The 16,250-nt window shown below is 41.2% G+C and overlaps 1 protein-coding gene across 1 annotated transcript; it reads right to left on the minus strand.

The window, feature by feature from the left end:
• Positions 1-402: 402 nt before the first annotated feature.
• LOC117866546 (uncharacterized) lies at positions 403-15,986 on the minus strand. Its single transcript, XM_034750781.2, has 5 exons — positions 15,853-15,986; positions 14,667-14,803; positions 14,317-14,423; positions 11,465-11,562; positions 403-4,221 (listed from the first exon to the last, which is right to left on the minus strand). Exons 4-5 carry the CDS (start codon positions 11,506-11,508, stop codon positions 750-752), a joined length of 3,516 nt encoding a protein of 1,171 aa, XP_034606672.1. The 5' UTR covers positions 11,509-11,562; positions 14,317-14,423; positions 14,667-14,803; positions 15,853-15,986; the 3' UTR covers positions 403-749.
• Between the last annotated feature and the right edge of the window lie 264 nt (positions 15,987-16,250).

Raw genomic sequence — 16,250 nt, forward strand, 5'->3', positions numbered from 1 at the left:
GCTTGGGCACGGCCAACTGCTAGGGAGAAGTACGGCGAGGTGGCTGAGGCCTCGGCGCTTGGGCGGTGGAGATGTGGCTGTCAGGATTGGATCCGGCAAAAATAAAATTAAATAAAGTTACTAGATAGTAGGGTTTACTGATATTTGGGCTGTACCGGATCCAAAGGCTTAAAATTAAATAAAAGGGTATTTCGTCACAAGTAAATACACGATTGAAAACAGTTTCACCCAACTCACCCCATATTCAACTCACCTGATGGTCGTCATGTACCATCAAATGGGCTTCGATATTTCGTCAAAAGCCCCAATATCTAGGCCTCACTGACATCGATTCTCAGCAAACAAAAAAGGAGCGCAGCCGAGGAAACATTATTATCATTGCTTCAGGAGTAATCAGTGATCTCATCACAACATAAATAGAATATAACAGTGTACATTAACCGTTGCAAAATACGGATAGTTTGAAATTCGTTCTCAGCACACCAATCATACACATAAAGCTTGGTTTCATGGCAACCTGAATCGCCAATTATTTTACACACAAAGCAAACCAAACAGACCCTAGCAAACCAGCACAAAGATGACATGTCCCTTGACAAATGTTATTAGAAGAAACAGAACATACTGGAACAAAATGCGGGATACAACTCGTGCATCCTGGGCATTAAAACTCACACAGATAAATAGAGTGGAGAGGGCACCTTAGTTGCGACCATGGCCCTGAGCTGTGGATATGAAATGAACGAAGCTCACCTGAGGTAGCTTCTGATGATATGTTTCTTGCGCGATGCAAACTCCGGTGGCGGCACATGCAAGTAGTAGTGGCTCTGCTCTGGAAGGCTCCACTGCAGCCTGCCCCACCAGTCACGCTCTCCGCTGACCTCCACCCTTGACTCCGGATATTCACTCTTCAGGAGTGGGAGACGGTGAAAGGATTGACAGCCTCTGACAAAGAGCTTCTCCCACTTTAGTGTTTCAAAACGAAACATGACATCATCATGGAAGTGCTGCAGCTGTGGCAGTTCCTGGAGGTAGATCCTTTCGATGTTTGGGAGTGGAGAAGCTGCTACATCATAGTCAGATTGGTTGTAGAAAATTGTCTTCAGGTTGTAGCAGAATAGAATGACCAGAGTCTCCAGGGAAGGTAATGACAAACTGCATGGGAAAAGTTTCTCTAGTCGAGGGCAGTGCTCGAGGTGAATGTGGTTTAGTAGCTTCAGAGTAATCAGTGCAGAATACGACAGATCTCCAGGCTCAACGAAGCTTAATAGGTTCTGAAGGTTGGATGCCTGAAATATCTTTAGGGCGGGTAACACCTCTGGGATTCGTATCTCAAGATATTCTCTTCTTATTGCCCCTGTGACTCTTGAATGCATTTTGAATACTACTTTCATTTCATGGCATTGAACGAGCTGGCATTCTTCTAGACACGTCATAGTACAATTAGATTCGTTAAGGCATTTGATAGAAGCATCATCCGTAATGAATAATGATTCTGTGACAGATAAAATATGCCTTAATCCATCTGGGTACCGATCATTTGAAGATATCTCCAGATGACGTTGTTTAGGTTGAAGTCTCACCATGGGAGCAATGCTAGCTACCTCAGAAGAATGCGCTACATCTTGATAAGGCAATTGCCTCTGGATCTTGCTACATATCTCACCTTCTTTGTTCTTTGGTTCCATGCCTCTCACACTGCATCCTTTAACTTGGACATTGAAACACTGAAGAAACTGTCCTTCCTTGACTAACTTGTTAGCAGCAAATGCGCTGAAGCTATGAAACATCCTGGGGTCATTTGTGTTGATCTGAGCAGTATTGGTAGTCTTCTCTCTATCTTGACTTCCTTCTTCACAAATTTTCTGCTCGCAAAGAATCTTTGGAGACTGGTTGCCATAATATTCACAGTTATCCAAATAGAAAACCTTGGGAAAACGGATCAATTGATGCCAAGGAAATCTCTTGAAACTGGGGACATTGAGAAGAAGTAACCTCCTGAGTTGTGGTAGATTTGGGAGATTCTGAGGGATGTCCTCAATAGCTGTTCCTGAAAGATCAACATCCTCCAAGGCCGTAAGATCGTCACGGAAGTTCACAATCTCCAGCCTGCTGCACCCACGCAATGACAGGCACCTAATCCATGGTCCGGAGAGTGAGAAGGTTCTTAGATTATGATGCCCATGGATTTTGAGATCTTCCAGGGCCTCCCATGCTCGTATGTAAAGACCTTCAAGGCATGATACTAGATCCCAGAGAGTGTCAGTTTTTAATGTAATGCAATTATGAATATGTAGCTCTCTGAGGCCTTTGGCTCTAGACAGTGAACTTGGGAGAGATTTCAGTAGCATGTTTTTTATGAGCTTGAGCGTATGCAGTCGTTGCATCGCTTGAAATGTATCTTCAGGAAAAGAGGTAATTTGAGTCCCCTCAACATGAAGGATCAATAGATTAGACAAGTCAGCCAGGGAAGGAGGAAGTTTTTTCAGATTGGAGCAATTGTTAAGAATGAGTTCCTCAAGACTTGACATGTCACAGAAGAACCCAGATGGCAGAGTGATGACTTTTGAACCTGACAGATCAAGGAAGTGCAGATTGCTCTTGTTGCTTCCATCTTGCTGGGTTAGCTCCAACAAGGGAACTCCATTCATATCAAGGACTTGAAGATTTCCTAGGTTAGCGAGTGGGCTCCTTTCTTCCTCAGAAACAAGTGCCGGTGGCGATAAGGTCTCAAGCTGAGAGCAACCTCTGAGCGAGAGCAAGTGGAGATTCAGAAGATTAGAAAGCCATGAGGGAAGTGAATTTATTTGTGTATATGATAGATCAAGTACACGGAGGGAATGGTTCGACACTGTATCAAAAGGAAATGCTGATGCATTTGAGCAACCTCTTAGAATGAGCGTGCTCATGACCATTTCTCCTGGGATCAATTTTGCCCCCTCATCCCTGCCCAAACCCCAGCTTAAATGCCTGCCATCATTATTAAAAAATGAGACCAAGCTCAGCCGTTCTCTCTTGTCATGATGAGAGAGTTCATCTTGATTGAGTCGAGGAACACCCTCTGCTAACTTGGACACACCAGTAACGGCATCCAGAGGGGATGTGCTGCTTGTTGGCAGTAATGAATATTTCTGCAAGGCTTGAATTACGACCTTCCCAACTTCAAATGCAGGTCTGTATGAGATGCTGTGTTTCTTGCCATTGGCTTCTGAGAAAAGCAGGTCCTCAACCACCCAACAGCGAACATGCTCGTCGGAGGTGACAGGACAATCAGTGTCTCCTCGCAGTGGATGGTAGAGGATGCTATAACGCAAGCATTGGTGAGCAATGTAAAGCCAAAACAACATATCCTGCTGTTGCTGCTGGAGTGCGATGTGGATGGAGGCAGCTGCGTCCAGTAAGGCCTCTTTAATTAACATAGCCCAGTCATTTTCACTGAGATCATCATCGAAGCGTGGGGCGTAGTTGTATTCCTTGCCTGAATGAAGTTCCCAGCGGTAAGTACCTGGAGTCTCTCTGCTTTTGTCGCAGACATCCTTGGAAGTGGTTGAGATGAGCCACCGGCTCTGGAAGGGTGAAGGATGTTTATCTGTTGTGAACACCAACACGTCCAATGAGAGAGGAACATGCACGTTTTCCACCAGCAGCAGATGCCTCCCCGATTGAAACGCTTTTCTCATCCCTTTTACTATGGGAGATTCAAAAGGTTGATGGTAATAGCTAGGGTCCGTCTCTACGGACGAATAATCTGATCCTAAAGTTAAGATAACATAGTCCAATCCAAAAACCTTGAGCATCAAGTTCTCGCAGATGGTGCCGTATCCGAAGTAGCTCTCTTCTGCGGCCTGTTTCTTCAACTCCTCAAGCTCCTTCTGAGGCAGTCGTGGTATCTTGCCGGCTTTAGCCATTTCCATGAAGACCTCAAACGCCAGCCAATGCTGGGCAGCACTGCTGCCTACTGCTGCGTAGGGTGCAAGGCTCACACGTATAATGTGGTTGTAGGGCCCATATAAGTCCTCGCTGCGCTCAAATAAGAGCCTACTCAGGGTTCGCACGAACGAAGCTGATGCTCCAATTCCGGAGTTCCATATCAGTGGGTGTTCCTTGCTCCACTCTGCCACCTTTGCTTCCAACGCTGGTATTCTACACCATAGAACCAGAGCCCCTGCCCTATCAAAGAGTACAAATTCATGATCATCATTCTCATAGCCTTCATAGACCCTACAAAAGGAAATGAGGCACAGAGGCCGGGTTAGGGCTGACGATGTTGTAAAAAAAGAAAAATACAAAGCCGCCATTCTGCAGAAGGTGCTGCCTAACGATCAAATTTAGATGATCTTTGTTTTCTTGTTCAGGACCAAGGAATCGCTCTATTTAGTTTTCTTCAGACATACTCCCTCCATTCCAAATTGTAGATCGTTTTGACTTTTCTAAGTTCATAGGTATTATTATGTATCTAGATATATACACTATATCTAGATGCATAATAATATATATAAACCTAAAAGAGCTAAAATGACCTACAATTTAGAATGGATGGAGTATTGTAGTTGTTTGTAATAAATTATATCTTTCATGAATAAGTTATTCGTGCTGTTTATATGCGGGATAAATAAATGTTTGGAACTCCTAGCGTTGGGATCCGGACACTAAGCATCGCACGTTACGACGTCCGTTGGATCCCCATTGGTTGTTGGATCGAAACAACCACGAAAATCTCACCCGAACATTCACTGCTGTTGACGCAAACATTGCCAATTCCCTACCAGTGGTCCTGCTTAGGAGCAAATCAGCTTAAACATGTCCTCCCATCTACACCCAAAAAAATCTAGTTCTTAGCATCGGATGAACCATATGTCAGTCATCCTGCACCTATTGTTGCAAAAATGAGAAAACTACCAATACAACATCCAAAAATCACAAATTGTAACATCCAAAAATTGCATATTGCAACATGGAGGAACAATAAGCACAACGTCATTATTCAGCTACTGCAACATCACCGATGCTGCTTCACCTAGCCATGGTGGCATGGACATGCAACAGCCGGGAGATGGTGTTCCTGGCAAGACCAGCCTCCGACGAGAAGTGGTAGCCCCGGTTGCTGCGCTTCTATGCTCCAGCGATAGACAGTAGGTGAACAGATGGAGCACCCTGGCATCGAGCGTTACCGGCCTTGATGATGAGATTGAAGGGACACTTGCAGGCGCTGGAGTTGAGCAAAAGGGGAGGGAAAAGAGCTCCACATGGAAGATGCCAGTATGGTGCCACGGCATGCAGCGGAGGGGCCTTTGCTAGTGGCGACGGACCTCCGCATGGAGCGCAGGCTTGCTGCTGCATTGTTTGCATGGGAGACAGGCGTGAGAGGAGACGAATGGCCAGGAGAAGAGCAAGCATGGGGATAACGACGGGGAATATACATCTGAATTTTTATCTGGAAGGGGCGGTCATCGGTGGTGGAGTGGACGAGGCACAACCATGTAGCATCCAATGTTTGGTTGGTGCGTAGGATGGAATATAATGCAAATAATCAAACTTATGTTTGGTTGGTGCGATGAAAGTTAGCAAGGGAAGTCCCTACCTATTTTTTATATAATTTTTTATTCTAGTCTGTTTAATTCGTTCCCATAAGGAGTCGAACCCAAACCTGCTGGATACTACTCAGGGCTATAACCACTAGGCTAGAGACCCTTTCACGATCTCATAAATAATACTTTGGGCTCTTATTTTGGTGAAAAATTAGCATAGATAGGTTTGTTAGATCTGTTACAGCTCCTGGCCACCAGGAATTGAGTATAAAACTAGGTACCCACTTTTTCCAATAACTAAAACGGACTTAGTACCATCCAGGTCGGTTGGTGGAAATTTTCTCTGTCACAAATACTAAAAATAAATTGTTGCAATATTAGAAATCACCACTTTCAATATTAAAAAATATGTATAAAAATAGTCCTATATCGTCCAATTATATGATAGAAAATTCCGTCACAACATGACACCATGTTTCATGCAACATCCATTAAGAGCGGCAATATGCAAAAAGAAAATTTTGCAACATCGACACTTATCTTGTGCAGCACTTAAAAATTGTAAATACAACATTTTTAAACTGCAGTTGCAATATTCTAAAAGCAACTATATTTTTTTAAAATAGAATTAGTGAATTTCGATAAAGGTGCTACATGCCAAATGTATTGAAACATCTAAAATAAATTTTTGCAACATTACCTCACATTTAAATCATACCATAAATAACCACTACAACATCGCAGATCAGCTCATTATCGAATCATAAAACAACTATTGCAATATTACTAATCTAATGAAACTCCCACCACAATATAATCACATGCCTATCGCAACAGATATGCACCGAAAAAGTTCTCAATGCAACATCCCTCGTTAAGGTTGGAGCAAACTCTTTTATTGCAACATCATCTTGTGCCTATCCTCACAAATTTATATATGAAAAATGCCCCCCTCCCCGCAATATCATCAGGGTGTCCAATTTTCTGTTTTGGGACGTTGTACGCCCACATACTAAAAAAGAGAGTGCCTCATCGGTGCTGGCGTGCTGGTACCAAAGGCTCATCCGGGCACGGCCGACGGCCAATACGTGGCTTCAGCACAAATGCCTAATATATGTACCAGTGCTGCACATGCACAGGTACATATAAATTTCCCACCGGCCCGCAGTTTAACGAATAATGGATAGTCCACATATCTGTATAAAATTGAATTTGGACCGACTCGGATAGATAATCTATGAAAAAATTCTTTTGAAGTCCAAGCACTCTCTCCTTCTTGATAGATGCACAGTGCGAAAATTACTTGTATTCTTTTGACCGAAGTTAATTTGAATCGGAAGTTGGTGCACAATAGAAACATGTATATATATTCTTGTCGTCGTGTCCTCTCTCGGCCCTATAGGGCAAATTGACAAATACAAAAAGGAACAAGTCGGTCGAGTGAATGCTGTGTCAAGGTAGGAATTCGATTTTTAAATAAAAATAGTTCATGGTTGATCCGAGTCTATCTTCAATTTCATAGTAGGAATTCATGCTGATTTTTGTCCTCTGTTTTGTTTGTTTGATGATGATGACTGATGGGTGCTATGGTTAATTAAGGAGATCAATCCTATCTGGGAGATGTCTATCTTCGTCATGTGCTCCTACAACTTAGATAGTGTTTGGTTCGTGCTAAGGTAACGTAAACGTAAAAGGAATCAGATTACAATGTATTTGACGGCGGAATGGGTAATTACCCTCTTTGTTTGGTTGCACTATGGTAACGTAATCAGATTACGGTGTGAGTGTTATATCTGATTATGGTGGAGGAAGAGGGGGTACCAAGCTTGTATAGATATTATTTAGGCAAGGGATTCGATTACAGTGTCAATTGATTACAAACCACCACAACTAAATATATGTAATAGGATTTGTTACCTTCCGTAATCAAATTACGTTACATTTGAGCTAACCAAACACCACCGGAATGGTCAGTAGAACTGTGTGCTGGTGGCGTATGTGAAGAGGGAAGAGTTTGATGAATTTGTCGATTGTGGAACATGGTGTGAAGTGGGAAGAGAATCATGTGGCAGCAGTATTTGCATCACCAAGAGGATTCAGCACTACTGCATCACGCTGTAATTTCCATGGTCATCGCAGACCTGGTTTTAATTCGTTAAGACCCTATCTAAATATGTGATGGGAGGACAAATATCTAAGCCCATGGGCTGGCAAATGAGGTCACTAGATCAATGTCGAACCAGTGGGTTACTAGTTCAGCTAGTGCTATATATTTATCAATACATTATTTATTTTTAATGATCTTATATAAAATATGCAATTTTTTATTATATAGCAAAAGGAATAATATAGTTTGTTTACCAAAGTAACAAAATTATGTCCAAACTTATATTCATTATTTTTGGTCCAACCAGCAGTGAACTAGTTCGGTCTTTTTTTCCATGTGATGTCTGAGTCCTTCCTCGGCAGCACCCCTCACTCGGCGGCATGTCAAATTGCAATGAGCAGCTCCTCCTTGTCTCCACCTACCCGAAGAGGCTGGTGTTGATGCTAGTTAACAATACCTTCTTGGTACCATTTAAAATAGCATTATTTATATCAATTGTTATACTAACTTTTCACTTGGCATTTGGAATAACTCCTTATTTGCATATATGTAGTTTTGGAATATGTTGCAAAATCACTGACTCAAATGAAGATTTTTTTTACAGGTTGAATTTGGGCTCAAACTTTGGATATTGGAAGCCACGAACACGAATAATGGATTGTAGGCCCGCCTGAGCAGCTAAACTTTCCCAGGTCATATCTTCCTCATCCAAACTCAATTGGGATGAATTTGGTATCCAAATTGCATGGCTCAAAAAGTCTAAAACTTTTGTATGGATCATCCGTGCGTTTGAGGCTTGTAGGAGGTATGGCCGATCGACCCAATGGGACTAGGCTGATCGCCTAGGCCCATTTTGGACCCAAATGATGCCCCGTTACTGTGTGGTGTGATGGTAAGAAAGCAACGCACGAGGTTTAAGGTTATGAGTTTGAATACCAGCGAAAGCATACTTTCACATTTTGTGTGAAAAATCCCATTATATAATTTTAAATATACTATTTTGTTAAACATACGGTGATAATCATTTTTACCACCTCTTGGAAACCCACGGTAATGTGCTATATTATCACCGATGACTTTTTGCCAACGATTAGGAAAACCAGCGGTAAAAATGGTTGTTCTGTGTAGTAGTGACCATGTTTACATCCCTCAGAGACATCATGCCCAGATCAGATCAGCTGCCTCTGCAACAACTTTTTGAGGCTAACCCCGTGGGCACGTTGTGCTAGGAGAGGATGTTGCCCCACACGATCCAATTCAAATGATATTAAAAAAGGAGTTAGAATTATTCTATGGCATCTAAGTCATAGTAAAAATCTAGAGAGAACAATTTATAAGGCATCCAAATGATGTGAAAGGAAAAATCAAAGAAAGTTGCCAACACTGGATGCTCTAATTGGGGGTTAGGTAAATTGTCAGAGTTTTAAATTTAAGTTCACAAAACCCTAGACCACTGGATAATCTGATAGTGCAGTTGTTATACATGTCGGATAAAAGGATTTGGCCATGGTTCAAAGAGATGAAAATAAGGCAACCGGATGTTCCGGCTATGTTAGTCCTAGAGTGAGTGAGTGCAAGGTGTTGCTACTTTCTACCTTTTGCTTCAGTCCAAGAGTGAACCATTAGTGTAAGCTTGCTACATATTGGGTTCTTAGTGGCTCACTCGCAAACTTACTGACCAATAACTTGGTGTGGAGCTATGACAAGAACCATATGCTAGTGAGTGACTTCCATGCTACAAATTTTCTTAAGTTCTGAAGTGATTATTGCACATTCTTAATGAGTGATTAGTGCTATATAAGTCCAAGAGTGATTGAGTGCAAGATGTTTCTGCCTCGTGCATCATTGAAGGAGTGAACCATAAGTGTAATATTGCTACATTGGCAGTATGGGTCCTTAGTGGCTCATCACAAGCTTATTGACCCCGTAGCTTGGGTGGAGCTACAACTGCAACCATATGCTGGGGACATGGAAACCCCTTTTGTAGTGAAGCTCTAGTAGAATCAGCACCAGTGTGAATGGAAGAGAAGATAATGGTGAGACTTCTGTGGCAAGCAGCTCATATGGCTTGGCAAGAACCTTTATGTGAAGTCCAACACCTTGACTAGGAAAGACTTCTAACTAGGGGCATATCCTTCATGGTGCTCCAACATGGATTAGAGAAGCATATACCTGTACCTCTATATGCATATTTTAGATTCTTAGTTTTTCGTCGACTCAATTCACCCTCTCCTATTAGGCTAGGAGAGAACCAATTCCTAACATCACGCTACTAAAAAAGAGTTTATAGGGTCAGGTAAAATGAAATTTTCACATGGTTGGACCAACTACCCGCTTTTCGTAGCTAAACATAGAAAGTTACAGTGGCAGTTGGTGACTCGCCCCTACTGTCGGGGATAGATCCCCAATACCCACAAGGAAGGAAGAAGCTAGACTTCTACTAGAATTCCCTTGTAATCCTACTAGGACTCCTACCTTGTAATCATACTAGAACTCCAACATTGAAACCGACTAGTAATCCCGCCACCTGGAGTATATAAAGGAGGGTAGGGGTACCTAGATCGGCATGATCAAGATACAACCAATACCAAACAACAGCCAAGCGCAAGACGCAATATACAACACCCCAAACAGGATATATATGGTATTACGCTGCTCAGGTGGCCCGAACCTATATAAATCTGTATCTTATGTCCTCGCTTTTTCCATCAAGCTCCAGGTCTGGTGATCCACCACCGACCAATCTACTACATCGGGATATTCCTTGGTAGATTGTCGGGTATAAAACACCGACACCTACACATAAAATAAAATAGTTCTAAAAAAGAAAAAGGCTGTCAACTTGTGGGGGGGGAGAGGAAAAAGGGAGAGGAACTGGAGGGAAGGAGACAAGGTTGGGAGAGGAGATAAAGATGGAGAGGGATGGGTGTGGGGTTCACCAAAGTGTGAGTCTCTTCGATATTTTTGCGTGAGGTGTAGGTTCTATGAATTTTTGGTTCCACATGGCATGCATGATGAATTGCTACAGTAACACATAGTATTTTAGGTGCATTGGAACCTCTCGTCCGACCCTATAAAATTTGAGACGGACCTAAAATTATTTCTGCAGTAGTGTTAGTGATGTTTTGTATATTGTATTGGACTAGATACCTCTAACTAAGGAAATCGAGGTGAAATTTTTTAGTACTTTGCAATCATATCATAATCTTTGATCCTTGAACAGAGTATCCAGAACCCTATTAAGTCACGATAGCATAAATCCCTACCTTTAAACCCTAAAAATAGGTCATTTGTACACGTTACTAGTCTCATAGATCATCTAATTCATTGATAGATGATGATCTGGATGAGACAGGGAAGCTAGAGAAAAATGTTGTTATTTAGTGAAGCAATTGCCTCAAATCATAAGCATAATTTTGAGATCATTAACAAAATCATTGTATAGGTTGTGGTTCCCATGCAACTCATAACATTTTTTATATACACAAACTAAGGGATCAGAATAAGTAGTAGACAAAATAAAATATAATTTATAATAGAAGCTTTATGTTAGGTCGTCTAAACATTATTTATCAATGTATTAGCTTGCCTATAAGGCAACATCACTATACTTGAATTAAAAGTAGGTATATAGGTACATGTTAGTGGTGCAGTCTCATGTAATGCTATAACCTAATGCAAGTATATTGGTTTTGTGTTTTTTGGCAGGCGTTGGTTCACGAAAAAAAATCTTCTCATAAGATCACACTTCTATTTCATCGTTACCATACAACTCATAATATTCCTTGATTCATTTCCATGCACTGTGATTTCAGAAAAGAATTATTACCTTTCCTTTACTAATTCATCGACCAAAGAAAAAATGGAATTCATTTCCGACCAGTCCTGTTTGGTAAGCCGTTGATTTCCACCTGAAAAAATGCCAACCTGTAGCAGTTTTCAGTTTTGTTTCAATCAAAAAATGCATTGAATCCACAACAAAATCAAGAATAATATTTGTAGAGGTTACAAGGGCAAAAGACTGGAATTTGGAGATTTAGGGAGAGTTTCTAGCTAGTTGAGACAATGACGCCCATGCAACAAAAATGACTGAAACAGGCAACATGTGGGCCGCATCAAAACTAGCCCAGTTTGAGGCATGGAGGAAGAAGATGGCCACTAGCTGTTGGATGGCTGATGAACAGCCCAGATCTGCCACCATATGACGTAGTGACCTCCATTAGTTTGCCTCAGTGACCAACACGTGTGCCTAGGGCCAACATCATCTGCTATAGCCAGGTCGGCCAGCCATCCATATCGCTTCAGCCAATGGTCCGACACCACATCGGCAAGAACAACAACATAGGCACCATGTAGGAGCCACGTGGATGCCATGTCGCTTGTGCAATGTTTGCATCAGGCCCACCTTATGTGACATGCAACACATTATGGTCAACATTGACCATTGACCATGGCCCCACACGTTGGTGTCTGGATGGATGGAATTTTAACTAACCCTTGCCAAGGTCAGTGCACATAGAAATCCTATTTTGCCTTTTCTTTTATAGAAAAAATCCTAGGAAATTCCTAAAAATAGTTGCTAGAGCCACCCTATATCCTATCCAAACCATTTTCACATCTTCTCTATCATCCAAATATTCAGTGTTAAACTTCAATAAATCCCATAAAAGCAAAATCTTGAAACTCCATCCAAACTCTGTGCCCATTCATTCTTTCACCAAAATACCTCTAAAACCGAACTCTTTCTTTTCATGCTCATGCTACCATTAGGTTCTTTGTTTTCTTGGTGCTTCAATATTAGCTTGTTTTGTTCTTATCTTGCTTTTGCTTATGTGTTCCACCTATTAGTCCCTTGCACCACCCTGGCCACTGGCGAAACCACCATATCTGGTTTGCGAGTACACTATAGCATGTATACAGATATCTGAGTACACATACACTTGCTCACTAGAAACCTACTGGCACACCATGTACCCCTATATACATATACACGTATGTGTACACCTGTACTCATATGTATATCTAACATCCATGTAATACCTGCACAAACCATGGCATACATGTACCTATATGTATAAGAGCACATATCACCACCACTAACCCATATCCTATGTATGTGTATACAGAAACCCAAATTACGCACACACAAACCCAAAATCCTAACTTGTTATTTGTATATGTCGACCAAGTCATTTTTTATGATTTGATCTATCTTTCTCTTTAAGTCTACATAATTGTGAAAGATAATAACTGATCTTGTTTTCACCAATTAACCCTACCTAATCCCCTGACATCCCTACCTATTGACCGGATGGATTTATCTCCCTTCAAATCAACAAATTAGTAATAGACATAAAAACCATTTCCCATAAGGACAATTGGATGAACAGTTCAAACTCTCTCTAGATTTGGTTCTACCTTTTGTTGGATTGTTTGTTGGTGCTAGATCGTCTAGGTTACAGATATGAGGAGAAAGCTAAGATCAAGACCCTACTCAAGAAGAGAATCAGAGAACAAGATGACAGGAAAGGAGCTGAAGGACTAGACCAATTCAAGATGGAATCAAGAAAGTAGGGTAGCCTGAGAGTGATATATAGTTCTTTGGTGGGGATGATCGTCTTACGTGGGTGTCCTCACTGGGTGCTAGAATGTGTTATGTAACTACTAAGCTTTTTGACTGGGATCATATTGGCGGTACAATTTTGATATGGTTAAGTTACTTTCTGTGCTCCTCTATAGATACTAGAAAACATAACAAAACCCAGTAGCATGCGCAACCAGTCAAATTGCTTGAACTGAAGACTTTAGCTTAACCCATTACCATGAAGAGGTCACGCCAATACGACAATATGACACCTTGATTTACTATTGAGGAAATTCCTTATTAGATACTAGAATATGACTTAATTCCTTCCTTGGCCCTGAAAAATTTCTTATCCCTTATATGACACCGAGTTCTAACTTTCATTCCTTATTTGACATTTTCATCACTTTCGTTAGTCAAGTTGGACAAAATGACCATCAAAATCACCTCAAAAATTCATGAAACTTTTTGTAGTGATAAAATAAATGAAGATGAACCCCATGTTCTTAAAAACACACGTGTACCTTTATTTTTTTAAAATTAAAATTCACCAAATTAGGCGAATTTTACAAATTATCTGAATTTTAAAGGCACCAAAACAGTTCTAAAAAATTATAGAAAATAACTAGTATTTCTCACATCATATGTAATAACTTATTAAATTATTTTCTAGCATAAGCTACACATATAATTATGAAGAATGGGAAATATTAGAAGAAGCTCATAATTTCTATGTAACTTATGATGTAAATTAATTTTATAAGTGACAACATCTCATCTACGGAATATTAGGTTTTTTCCCATAATTTTTGAAAAGTATTTTGGTGCCATAAAAAAATCAAATATGCTTCAAAAGTAGTAGAATTTGATGAAATTTAATTTGAAAACTGCAAAGGTACATAAGGAATTTCCTCTTTATTATTGTGGTACCGGACACACATGTAAATATCATTACTAAGAGAGCAGAGAAAGTGTTTAGGAAAGGACATCTTACTTAAACAACATCTAGATCAGAGTGTTTGGAGCATATTGTTAGCGAAAGGCAATTTCTATTAACAAAAAAGAATTCAACCGTCTAGCAAGTTACAAAAACATACCTCAAGATTTCAGCCACCAACTGTAATCTGCCTAGGGAAAGATGATAACAAACTTGGAACAAAAGACGGGAGTCCTTGGAATAAACCCAAAACACCATTAACATATCCTGCAAGAAAAAAAAGCCTTGAATGAAGTTGGGGAGAAAGGAAGGTGACGATCACTTATTACTTTCTCTTTGCCATATTTTCTATTTACAACATTTGTGGCAAACCTTATATCGTCCAGATGATTAATAAATATCTGTTAATTTATATTTTCCATATAGAAATATAAATTTATATTTCTGAAAGCCGTGGATTTATAATTCAGTTGAGTTTCAGTACTTTGTAAAGTTGAGAGGTATCCATACCTGGTATAAAATTCGAACAGCACCATACAAAATGGTAAATCCCTAGAAGAAGAGGCCGATTAAGCCCCGCAAACAAGCCACAATAGCACCCCCAGAATTCCTTAAAGTCAATAGTCTGCACGCGTGATGACCCTAATCTGAAAGAAAATAAAATAAAAGTTCTGTCAAGGCAATGGAGTTAGCATATAGTGTAAGAAACCAAATTCTCCCATTGGACCGGCCTCCGAGCCCTCCGGGGGAATTCTGAAGCTACGTTAATTAATTAAATCACATCTCCTGTATACTTAATGTGCCTGGCTTCGAGGGTTTTGCAGTGTGCCAGTGGGCGTGGTCTGGGGAGAAGTGTCAGATGCTGGGGACAGCGTGCAGCCTCTTCCATGGAACTTGGGATTGGTGGTGGCCATGCATGGGTGTGTGCGCCGGTGTTTGGCCGCCCTCCTTCCAGTTCCAGCGGATGGAGGTAGTGCAGGCAGAGGGATTTTGCGTACTGCCAATTACGGCCTGGGGAAGAGGATGAGAATGCAGAAAGCGGAAAGGAATTCCACAGAGGCAGCGGCAGAGCTCAAGTCGGTTCACGATCGTGAAGGGGTGGACAAGCGTAGCAAGGGCACAATCATTATACCAGAAACGATTTGTGCTGGCACACAGGCAAATTAGTGTGCTAGCGGGCGTGATTGACACCCGCTAGCACAAAGCTTCCTTGGGCCGACGGTTGAGCACCTGCCAGCACAGATGCACCCTATCTGTGCTGGCGGTGGGCTTATGTCGTCTCGCCAGCACAGAGCGGTTTGTGCTGGCACCATTTGTGCTGGCTCAAGGTTGCTAGAGAGTGCCCGACCTGCCAGCATAGAGCCCTTTTAGCTGTCAGCACAAATCTTTTGTGTCCTAGTGAATTGCATTGGCAGGCATTATATTTTTATTTCCACTTCTTAGTCACCAGTATCTTCTTCCTTTCTTATTCTTTCCTAGAACACAAGCTATTCGCAGTGTTTTTTTTTTCCATAAATGCGTATTTTTCCTATTATACTGCATGGAGCTAATTGAGCGCATCAAGATAGATAGTTGCGATTGTTTCTATAATTGCAACCCCGGCCTATTGTACTTCTCGCTAATGCCAATACCAGAACTCAAACTACAATGTCGTGATATATACAATAAATGAACAACGTTTTTATTGAAACGGTACCTGGTTTCTGACGAACCGGCATTGCCATTGAGTTGATGGGAATCACAGTTTGAGATGAGATGCCGTTGTAAAAATTGCAAAAATGAATGGCCGTCGTCAGAGACGAGGTGATGCAACAATACAAAATAACGACCACGCTCGTGCTATATACAACCAAGATAGAAGCAGCTAGCTTTTTGGATGCTTTTCTTTTCCAAAGCGGGACGCATGGACAAGTAAGGAATGCATTCTCTTTTCAGAAAGCTCGACATGCCATGCAAAGATGCATACCAACAAGCAAAAGCAGCAAGAACAGATTCAGGGTAAATTAAAGGTAAAGGAACCCTCAATCAAAGAGGAAGTATCAGATTGAAAGAGCAGGTAGAATAAAGAAAAAGGAACATGGTGGGAGAACCGTT

The sequence above is a fragment of the Setaria viridis genome, chromosome 8 (genome assembly GCF_005286985.2).
Source record: "Setaria viridis chromosome 8, Setaria_viridis_v4.0, whole genome shotgun sequence".
Taxonomy (NCBI): domain Eukaryota; kingdom Viridiplantae; phylum Streptophyta; class Magnoliopsida; order Poales; family Poaceae; genus Setaria; species Setaria viridis.